Source organism: Phaseolus vulgaris, chromosome 3, assembly GCF_000499845.2.
Source record: "Phaseolus vulgaris cultivar G19833 chromosome 3, P. vulgaris v2.0, whole genome shotgun sequence".
NCBI classification, from domain to species: Eukaryota; Viridiplantae; Streptophyta; class Magnoliopsida; order Fabales; family Fabaceae; genus Phaseolus; species Phaseolus vulgaris.
In genome coordinates this window covers 45505697-45517716 of record NC_023757.2, presented here as the reverse complement: position 1 = coordinate 45517716, position 12020 = coordinate 45505697, and the positions used below count along the sequence as shown (strand labels likewise).

The 12020-nt window shown below is 32.4% G+C and overlaps 1 protein-coding gene across 1 annotated transcript; it reads right to left on the bottom strand.

The window, feature by feature from the left end:
• Positions 1–2298: 2298 nt before the first annotated feature.
• LOC137808121 (GATA transcription factor 26) lies at positions 2299–8240 on the bottom strand. Its single transcript, XM_068609076.1, has 8 exons — positions 7730–8240; positions 5969–6340; positions 4964–5396; positions 4675–4747; positions 4272–4375; positions 3728–3914; positions 3066–3183; positions 2299–2835 (listed from the first exon to the last, which is right to left on the bottom strand). The coding sequence occupies exons 1-8, from the start codon at positions 7767–7769 to the stop codon at positions 2531–2533; spliced, it is 1632 nt and encodes a 543-aa protein (XP_068465177.1). The 5' UTR covers positions 7770–8240; the 3' UTR covers positions 2299–2530.
• Positions 8241–12020: the final 3780 nt, after the last annotated feature.

Below are 12020 nucleotides of genomic sequence, written 5' to 3'. Positions count from 1 at the left end.
TTGATCTAGTTAAAATGGATATAAATTTTAAATCCAATTCATTTGGATTGATTTAAAATATCCAAATAAATTTGATCTAGTTAAAATGGATATGGATTTTAAATCCAATCCATTTGGATTTGGATATGGATTTAAAAATCATATCCATGACCACCTCGATTATTTGGAAGGTTTTTTATTTGTGCCTTTTGCTAAGTATCTTAGATGAGTCTACATTGTTTAGTGGATGATAGTTTGGTAGGGGGGCTAATTTTTATCTGTTTTTGGGAAGTTGTGTGTTTGTCTATTGTAATTCTGGTCCATTGTAATTCTGGTCCAAACCTTGAATCGGGATCACCAACCTCTTATCTACATGTCTCTATCTTTAAACATTTTCAATTCTCTAAAATTTTAAATATTTTTGTCCAAACACAATATAAAAGTTTTTCATTATTATCTAAGAATAAATTTGTTACTTTTTATAATAATAACTTTAAATCTACTTCATATTAACCATATATTTTTCACTCGCAATGCTGCTTCTTAACTCTTGAATTTTATACATAATAAATTTGGAGATTAAATTAGACGTGAATAATAATTTTAGAAGGTAGCATGCATATACACTACTCTTATGATAACCAATTTTTAGAAGATCTCTTGCTGGGAATGGCCCTTGGGTTATATAATCCACTGTAATGACCAGCTATTATTTGGTTATGTGGAATATACAGAAGATTGTGATATACACTACTTCACTATATTTTGTAATAATAGTAGCAATGTTGTTATGCATAGAGATGGGGATTCACTCTTGAAATACAAAGGCAAAAAGGAACTAAACAACAAAATCTGTCTGTCAGCAGGGACAAAAGTTGAACTTAGTAATCCAATAGTGCAGACTGGAAATAAAATATGTGATGAAGTCATTGATGAGTATTAGTTATTATTCAACCTTCACTTAAGATCTCTTCAGCTATTTCAATGTTTGATATTATTGGAAACCGTATAATTATAGTTTAGGCTAAAGCTACCAAAAAAAACTTCTCTTATTTCTTAACAAAATTCCAGACACTCTGAAATGATGGAAGAAAAATGTAGTAAGGTCAAAATCGAATGAAATAGCATTATCTTTAATTGTTTTAAGCATTTGAAATTATAATAGGTGAAATAGACCATTTTGTGTGTTTCCTTCTTTTTCTGACCCATAACAATATCTTTCTACTCTATTTATTTGTAGGCAAATTTTTCTCCACCTTCATACCTTCTCCCAACACTTTCATATTTTTATTAATTTCAACAATACCCCCTTCTCAGTATGGTAGAGTTTCATATTTTTATTAATTTCAACAATACCCCTTCTCAGTATGGTAGAGTGTGTCATGTTTCATTTTCAAGTGGTAGTGATTACTTGTTGTGATGGACGGTGATGAACGTTGGTGGTTGAGGTAAGTTTTATAAAATTTGAAAGTCACAGCTCTTCCAAATGTTGCTCTTGGAAAAGAATGAAAATGTTGCGACTAAAAATAAAATAGAATGTTGGCAAAAAGTGTATAAGAGTATAAAGGTACAGCTGAAATTATTTAAAAATATAAAATTATACTTTATTTAAGATTATTTAAAATTTTTAAAAAAAGTTAAAAGTGACTTTACATAATTAATGAGGTAGAAGGAGAAGGTAGGAGGTGGATGAAGAGTTTGCCTTAGTTGTTTGGCCATGGAAAATATAACCACATTTTAGGACATGGCTCAACTGATTTGCCACCAAAATGAGCCTACACAATGTCCAAATTTTAAGCTACTTTTACATAAAACTGCTTTAGAAATGTATACACGTACTTTAAGACACAACTCTGCTTTCGTCCATCAAACACTAACCCAAATTTAAGACTCGTTCTCATTTACCCTTTTCTTATCTGCACAGAATAAGATACTCAGTTTTTAGTGTAACACCAAGGATGACAAAAATGAATAGTGGTAATTTAAACACCAACAAAGGCCATTGAAAACACAGGTAAGAAAATTATATTGCATGATTTCTAATCCCACGAAAAGAGTAGAAAAAGACCAAAACCACTAACAGAAATAGTTAGAAGAGACTCATAATAAATAACCTTCAAAAGATTTTTATTGTTGCTAATGATGGTCTATCCCAACGTGGCATGGTGCTTTGAAAGTACTAAAGACAACAATTATGCAGTTCTTTCTCATCGGATCCATCCACAAAGTTGTCTCATGCATATATACTCTTTATTATTCAGATGGAAGTTTGAAGTGTTGTGATTTTAACCTATGGGGATAAAGAGGGTGTGAAAATCATTCAGAAAACATAAACTACAATTGCATACAAAACTCCGGAGATGATCACTCCGCATTTCATACTATATGTTACAATCTATAACCAACCTATACAAAAAAAGCCCATTCAACTTCCATCCTTTGGCAATCCAAGCTCAAGGTTGCAAGGAAACAAAAACACAACCATCATATCTCTTGTACAGGAATTTTGGTGTTTCAGATGCAAATATGTGGACCCTATTATGACTGAATATTAAGGATGCGTAACAGTTGAGTGTATTGAGCTACTAGTGGTGCAGACCTTAGCACCATAGCTTAAAGTTGGGAGCAGGAGCTCTGCCTGCGGAAAAGAACTGTTAGAAGGCACATCTAACAGCAGATCCTCAGAACTCTCACCAACATAGTTAAAAGAATCCAGCACGTGCAAGTCACCAACACCATGGGGCAAAGCAAATAGGCTTTTTGGGCTGAAGCTTGAGCCTTCTTCTACAACTTCTTTGCCTTCACAGATAGGCTTTATGATCACCCTTTTGGGGCTCCTCATTGTTGTCTTCATTTCTGAAATTTGTGCGATAACTTGATTAGTGTCAAGAATTCAATTAAATGATAAACAGCAGAGAAAACCAAAACAGCTCAGTTCTAATTATAGCTTCTAACTGGTATAAAAATAACAGTAACACAGTTGTCTCAATGTCTCAACGTAAAAGCACAACATATATTCAACATCTTGCAAGGGAGGTATGTGAATACTTTTATTTTTCTTTGTTGAGATAAGATTATCATCTAACCTGAAAATTTTGGATTTTGGCTGTCATGCTCACGCATTCTCTTGCCATTTGTAACATTACTTGATTCCATAGCAGTAGATCCCAGACCAATAGTTTTTCCAGCTTCTTTTTCGCATTTCTGCACCCATAGAAGGATGCAATATAAATGAGTCTTCTAGACCAAACAAATCCAATCAAAAAATTTGAAAACCTAACTGCATTGGATCGGTTATTGGATCCAAAATTGAAAACTAAACCAAAATTTTATAGATAATACCTATGAAAGTAGTATTTTTCCAAAGAAAAATTTATATTATTCCACACCTAACGTACAAAATTTCCCTATTCTAATTTCTTTTCTACCACAAAACCAAGTTTAATTTCTTCTCTTTTGAATTTGGATATAAAGTGCAGGAACAATATGATTGATATTTTATAAATTATATTTAGAATTTAGATATACATTTTTATGTACTTATTTAAACTTGTGTTTAGTGTATATGATGAATTTCAGACTTATATTTGATATATTTATATGCACTTCTGTATTAAAAACAAAAAAACTGTGATCCAATCCAAAACAATTTAAATTGGATTGGATTTACACTTTAAATCACATTTATCACATAGAATTATAAGAAAACATAAAAGCATTAGTATCTCAATAATCAATCATTACAAACCTTGAGAAAATTATACTGTTCAACCCATTTTGACTTTGACATATTAGATAACACAAGCCTTTTCAATGTCTTCCATTCTTCAGGTTTTTTCCCCAACAAAGAGATGTCAAAGACACCTTCCCCAAGAAGTTGCTGAAAATAAATCAAGTTCTCCTTGAATTGGAAGCTACTGAACATGTTTTTAAGGCTGCAAATACAACCAGCACAATCAGTCACTAATGTTTGATTTAGTCTAGATTTCTTATGCCCTAAGCAGTTGGATATCTGATTCACTACAGGTGCCTTTTTTTGGGTGGAGGGGGAATGAAAAACTCAGCCATGTGTTACTTCAAAAATTCTAATCAAATGAGAACTCAAATGAAATGCCTTAATTTTCTTGGAGTAGTGTAGAACATTTAGAGCAATTGTGCGTTTAGCAAACCCCCCTCCCTTCTTTGAAAGGAGGGACTTGAAGAGTAAAAGCATAGTGACTTGAAAAACATCAAAAGATCATTATATGATCAATAATGATAAATTCAGAGCAAACAAGATAACTGATTCTAACCTATCAGTAAATTTAGCGGTATCAACCACAGGGAGATACTTCAGTAATTGCTGCTGCTCTTCATTTGTCAAGTTCCTCATAAACTCCTCGTAATTCACTACATCCTAACCAAACATAATAGCAGGAAATCTGTAGTTATAAATATGTATGAAGAACAAGACAGTAGTCACGACACAAAACCCAAAAAGAATGATCACATTATTTATGGAAAATGAATATTGCCTGTTCTCAAAAGAAATTAAAACTCAGTTGCTATCTTGCAAGTCCTGAGTGTAGTTACATGAATGAAAACAGATTATACTTGTGTGTGTCAGTGAGTGAGAGAGAGAGAGAAATCCAATATTATTGTTAGCAATAATGATACAAAACTATGCTATCGACGCAAAAAACTTGTGCAACTCACATTTAAATCTATTGAGCACAACAGTGAATTGTGATTTCCAGGAACTTGTAGTTTTTCAAGCTGAGACTTGTCCCTGAAATAAAAGAGTAAAATTTGTCACTTCTCCAATCGAAATTGTGCACTTATCTCTGATTTCTTCATAAAGCCACAGGTATGTATAAACACAATCTATAGACAGGTTGACATCCTCATACCCATTCCAGGAATATTACCAAAGTTATGCTAGCACAATGTTCCTGCATAACTGACTAGAATAATGAAAGACTGTAAACTGCTGTGGAAAACATGCCTTTCAAGTTTCTCTTGTTGCATGATTTGGCCAGCAGAGCTTTTGATCTTTTCAACTCCATGAGATGAGAAGTTCATGCCAATGTGATCACTATTATACAAAGGAATCGTACTAGAGAATGAATATGCTTCATTCATTAGGCATTGTTTATTATCAACTGAAAGAGAGCTAGCCTCAGACTCTTCATCACGAGTTATAGAGCTAGGATGCCTGATGAGAATGCTTCCATGTCCTATCTCAACAGAGACCATTGGTGTGTCACTTTCAAAAAGAAGATCCTCTTCAGAAGATGCAGAGAAATAAGACTGTTGTTCATGAAGAATAGTACACAGGTCTCTTGTGAGCTTCTCAACAGATGAAGGCTTTGGACGACCTGAACATGTCCTCTTTTTAGAAGGCACCATGGCATCCCAGACCACTGACTGAGCAGGGCCTACATAAACCATACTATCTATCTTAGAATTATATGCTTTTATTGAAGAAACAAAGGAATCTGTATTGAACTGCAGTAAGCAGCAATGAAGAACCAGACATGTTATGTCATGTAATGTCAAACTTGACATTTGCTATAAAGCATTGATAAGGGAATATATGCATAAACAAATAAAAGATAATTGATAATTCATGTTTAATTGTAAGCTTGCCAACAAAATTGTTGAGATAAATGGGTTCTTCATTATGAATTTTTTTTAAATCACTTCTGAATTCTTAAAAGCACACTTAAATGTATGATGTACAATTAGAATTAATATTAACTTGTTTTCTTCCAGAAAAAACAAGGCCTTGTTAGTGAATCTGCAATTCCACATTTTATCTTTTTTCTTTACCCATAATATCATTATCCAGTTCTTGATCAAGCTCACATTTTTTTATCAGCATTGATTAAGCTCACATAAATCAGGACAATCATCAAACCCATGCGATTTCAATGGAAAGGACAGCGCTGCCATAATCATTTATGTAGAAAAATCTTCCAATGAAATCAGCAAAAAGTAATAGTCCAACCTGTCAAATCACTAGCATCTGTGCCACCAAATTGAGCACAGCTCTCCGAGTTAGAGACAGCAGACCCTGAGCTTGATCTATTGCTTGTATCTTCATCCACAACCTTTCGGTGTCCTTGATTAAAATCTGGAATGAACCCTCCAGATGCAGCAATATCATAATTATGCTTTCGCTTGACCAATTTCACTTCTTTGTTCTTATTTAATGATATGCTTTTTACCCTGGAAACCTTTTGATCCTCATAATCAACATTTTCTGCCCGTGCATGCAAAGGGGTATAATTTGCAAGTGTTCCTTTAGTCCTCCATCGAGATCCACATGCATTGCATAGTACAGGCTTCTCAGGTGGCCCATTACGCCAAAGTGGTGTGCCTATTGCAAGGTTTTTTCGTTAGAAAATCTATGCAATTTAAAAAATCTTGCAAACAAGAATATAATAGAGATTATCTATGATTAAAAACAAAGCCAACATATTCTTATTTCACAGATATACTAGGAAACTGAACCGAACAAACATCTTAAGGATGTGACAGCATTCACTAATCATTATAAAAAAGAACCAGATACTTCTGCTTGAATGGTTGACTATCTTCCCATTATCAACCCGTTTACAAAATTTTAGATAACTTGTAGAAATATCCTTTTGCAAGGAAAACTATAGATTGGTCTACACTTCACATCCATCAAGAAGCAGATATGGACGAACTCAAATTAAGAAAACGTGTAGGATGGTAGGAAGACAACGCTTTCATATGAACCAAAACAATAAACATTTGTCCGCTCAGTGCTTGTAGCATTAATGTTAGGGAAATCTAATTACAAATTCTCATTTGTCCGGAATGAAATCGTTTTGTTCCCAAACACTGGCACTCAAATTTTAAAGTGCAAAACAATAACAACTCATATACACCAGTTCAAGTTTATCAGAAAAACAATGGACATCTCTAAGGCTTAAGTTGCAGGATAAGTTGTATCAAGGTGATCAGCATAATTGAGAAAGCTTGAAAATATAAAAATGACAAGTCATAGCAATTGAATTTTCATCCCAGCCAGAGACAATGAAGTAAGACCCATCTGAAGGATGAATGCAATGCATGGACAAAAAATCCTAAGGTACAATGAGAAATTGCTAGGTAGACAAAGTGACAACAAACAACTTGTAAAATCCTTTCAGAAATGGAGTGGATTACTACGGACATTTTGCAAAAGCACAATTATCTTCATTTCCTTCTCTTACTTTCTTTTGTTCACATAACATGCAAATGAGTGGAGAGTTAGTTGACCCTTCTGATAAAGATCATTTAGAACAACAGATGTTCTGCTTATTGAGAAAAAGGTTCTGTGTAATATTCAATTCATTACGAGATTAAATTTGCAAGAATTACATTTGCACACACTCCAGACACAGTCAGGGAACGCAAAGACCCACTGAATGAGTGACACAGAACACATCAACAGAGGAAGTTGATGTAATTGAACTTCCCAGAACTTCCATTTCCAAATATTCTGGGCAACAAGAATATTTGTATTGTTGAATTCTAATACATCCAAACAAAGAACATTACTATAAATTATCTCATTTTGTTTAAATTGGCCAGAACTTTCCCCTTGCACACATCTTAATTTCTCATCAAAATCACAAACCATGCCATCGGTTCCAAGACAAACTTCAAATTCAAAGAGACAAATTTCAAAGAACCAATCACTCTCAGGAAAAAAATTGCAAACAAAAGACTGCATATTGGAGAGACAAGAACTCACTTGTAACTCCACAGTGATAGCAAGGCCCTTGCTTGCCCATGTCTCAAACTTTTCCTCAAGTAAAGGGGAAAATATGTAGAAAAAATTGCAGAAAAAAGGGGCAAATAATTTTTTAACGAAAAAGAAAAAAAATGATGTTTTTTTTTTTAAAAGACCAGTTGTTTTGAAGGCTTGTATTAGTGGGTATTGAAGGCTCCCTTCTGCAGCAAACCCAGAAAACAGTTTGCAAGAATAAAGGCAGCAGAAGCCAATAGACCCAGAAGAGTTTGTGTTTTACTGTCCTTAAAAAAAACTCACATAAACACCACAAAACAAACAGAATTACAGAAATTGATATCTGGGTGTTGTAGCTAGAAATCTGTACAAGAGAAAAAACTAGTAAAGGAATCTCAGAAATGACAGAGAAAAGAAGAAGGGAAGGTGCAATGGAGAGAGAGACAGAAAGAGAGAGGAAGGTCTGAGTATGTGACCTCTTGTTGTATTGTACAAGAAGTAAATGTCCAGCTTTTCCTTTATTTATTTTTTTAACCCACTTTCTCCTCCTTCTCTCTCTATTTTTTTTTTTAATTGTCTTTTGTTGTTGTTATTTGAGGAATATTTTTTGGGGTTCCCTGATGTTATCTCAGATATTTCAGTTTCCATTTTGTTAAACTGAAAGTAAAAAAAAAATCCAGTTTACCGTGTTAAAGAAATCAGGTAGATTAATGCTGAATCACAAACGTCCTAGAATAAGAAATAAGAAATAAAATTATTTATTCAGTATAGTTTAGTGCGACAAATATGAGAATAAATTTTCTCAAGTACATAAAATGGCATCTAAAACACTTTGTAATTTATAAACTCTTTATGTTTTAATCTATATTTACTTAGTATTAATCATTCATATCATACGTTTTAAAATAAACTGATCATTTTAAGAGAAATCGATTGGGAGAATATTAATAGATGATTGCATATATGTTGTTGACTGTGGACTTTTCTTTGCTTTGCTTTTAATTTTTCAAATCCCCATCTTCACCATACAGATTTTGGTCCAAAAACAGTTTCTACTCATAATAACTCAATATTGATGGCCAAAAAACAAGCCCAAAACTCCATAAATATCAAAATAAGAGGGGCGAGAGAAAGATATTTTATTTTCGCCTTTCGTATGTTTTGTACCTGACATAATTTTATGTTTATGAAATGATTATTTGTGGTATTTATCCATGATTTTATATTCTGTGTCCGGTGTGTGATGGCATGATGTTGATGAATTTGAGTGGTGTTGATAGAGAAAAAAAAAAAGGAATAAACAGAGGTAGGAATACGTGTGTGAGAATTTGTTGTGAGAAACCCAATCAACACCGTTGATTAAGCCAGGGCGGTTGATGTTGGGGCCACCATTAGTGATATGCTTTTGCTTTAGTTAGTTTTTTAATTTGATTTGAAACCAACGGTGATTAAGGAGGGTTGTGGCGTAGCCACATGAAATCTGGGACTCAATTATTCAGAGGAAATGCCCAAGACAGGTAGAACAATTATCAAACTAGGGGCTAGAGTCACCAAACATTAAAAGGAAAGTAAAAGTCAGATATCCAATTGAAATTCATACCTATTAAGTTTTCTCCTCCAAATCCTTATTACACTTTTTTTTCTTTTTTTCTTTTTATGAATTCAAATGTGACAAACAGTGTGCCCATGATACATAGTGGGTATCTCATGAATTTGACTAATTTGGTGCCTTCTCAAGTTCCTTATCTTTTAGTGTGTTTTCCACCCTTTAATCTAAGATGGGAAAAGCCTCTTCAGGGTGGAGTATGTTTACTTTGTGTAAACCAATTTGGATCATTAAATCACCTTCATTCACTAAAAACATTGTGGAGCAGCAGCCACCACATTATCCCTTTCATCACATTCTGCCCAAAACACCAACTCAGATCTCGCTAAGAACCAACATGGCTTCCATGATCAAAGAAAAATCAAATGCCTCTAAGTCGTTCCAAAGAACATGCCTTGCGTTGTTCAAACTTTTTATTTAAACAAATAAAAAACAATAACAAGTTTTCTACATTATTATAATGTTTGTCCTTCATTTAAAGTGCTCTTCATGAATTCACCGATCACCAACTAGTCAAATCCCTCCATCTGGACTATTATTAAATTCAGCCAGGTCAATTTTAACCCTTTACCTTTGCTCATCAAACTCACACATACCAACACACGCATTCTTCATAACGTGGGGATTGAGTTCAAGGTATTTTTAGTTTTTCAAAAACAAATTTGGATTCTGTTTCTTACTTTTTAAATTATAGATTTTATTGTTATATCTTTTACTTGTTAATGTTGTATTGTTTCACCTTCTATTCTCATAATAATATTGTGATTCACTCGTATATATATTTGATTGTTTGAAAGTAACTAATATTAAGGTTACTTTCTTCTTAAGATCCTTCACATTACTCTTCTAGATACTTCATTGCACTCTGTTTCCAAAACAATAAAAACCCTGTATAAATCTCTTTCATTTCTTTGATGTCGCTTCACCCATTCTTTTATACAAAAATATCATATAAATATATACCAAAATATCTCAACTAAGTATAAGCAATATAGACATGAGATAACTATGTCAATAATACTCATAAAAAAATAAAATGTTAAATCTAACCTAAAAAAAGAGTTGCCTTTAGTATTTATCGGCATTAACATAATAATGCATATTCCTATATAGATGCAAACAGTTATATTTATCTAAATTGTGTTTTCTGCACAAACTTTGTAGATATGTTTAGGTAGTAGGATGTTAAGTGTGCTAAGTATTAGAACTTATAAGAGTAGTTATCTCTGCATTTTGATTGTCATTGCAATATTTATTATTATTGCAATATTTATTATTCAATGGAACCTGTAGAATAGGTTAATACACTGTCTGTATTTTCAGAGTAGATGTAAAATATCCTAAAGTCAAAACACATTAAAATGTGTGCTCTGCAAAAAGAAGGACCATCGTTGCCTCTCTGCTCCTATGCACCATCTGTTTTGTGTGTACATATATCGAACAACACGTCAAATAAGAATCAAGTTCACTCAGAGAGGTGGATAACATGGATTATGAAAAATAACATTAAATATTTCATGCAAAATAGTTTATGTACCTCAAACATTAATAAAAAAAAATTAAAAAAGAAGAAGAAGAGCCTTAAAATGTTGAGACTAAGAGACTCTCATCGATATAGAAAGAATACTATATTGTGAGATGATAACATTTAATTGTATATAAATGGGTGTAAATATCAATCTTATGAGTCGATTTTATGGGGTTGAGTTAGGTTTAAAGTTTACTCCGTAATATGGTATCAGAGTCATTTTGAGTCTATCCTAACGAGTGTTTGTTGGGCTTATCAAACCACCTGCTATCGGACTGTTATCGAACCGTTATCGAACCACCAATCATATGTTATCCCACGCACAAACTGTCACTCTCAAAATATACTGAAATTATTTTCATATTTGTTTTATAAGACATTAGAGTGAGTAATTATATATAGTAAAAGTTTGGAGAAACTTGTAAATAATATTTATGGTATAATTTGAAGAAGTTATTATAAAAAATACTTGTATTATATTAGAAGTGACAGATGGTTAAATTTAAAAAAATTATCAAAAACTAAACTTAATCTATAAGTTAATATAAAGTTTTTTTAATTTTTTTCTTTTGTATTTATTTTAAGCTTGTTAATTAGCCTTTTTTTTCTTATCAAAATTCAGAACATAACTGCTAATTTAAACCTTGTAAAATTTACTAAAATATAAGTATTAATGTAATTCACCTTCATTCATATAATAATATACTAGAATTTAAAATGTATATGAACAACTTTGGCACCCATTTTTCACATCTTCAAATTGCAATAAGCATTTTATTTACTAAAAAATTTGTAGCATTACTTCTCCTCTCTTGATATATTATAGCTAATTATTATGGAGAATTTTATTAAATTCCAAAATACATAAATGAAAAAGGAATAGGGATCATCCAATCCAATGAATTAAAAAAATCTGAATGTATTATTATTTCATTTTTTTTCAAATGAGAATTGATAATGTAAAGATATGCATAATCCTTGAAACTAAACTGTGATTTACACTTTACACGATTAAGGCGAGAATGCATTATTTAATTTGTTTTTACATTATGTATTATTAAAATATTAAATTTGTAGAAAATGAATAAATTTAGAATGATGGTAGTGCGGGTTGTAGGTGGGACCTACTAAAATGCATAACTGCCCTTGATGGACCTCTTCCC

Excerpts from the sequence above, each read along its gene's own strand:
- LOC137808121 (XM_068609076.1), bottom strand. The coding sequence starts at position 7,769 with ATGGGCAAGCAAGGGCCTTGCTATCACTGTGGAGTTACAA. Across the intron at positions 4,376-4,674 it reads TGTGCTCAATAGATTTAAAT|GATGTAGTGAATTACGAGGA; the intron begins GTGAGTTGCACA and ends ATGTTTGGTTAG. Across the intron at positions 3,915-4,271 it reads ACCGCTAAATTTACTGATAG|CCTTAAAAACATGTTCAGTA; the intron begins GTTAGAATCAGT and ends TTGTATTTGCAG.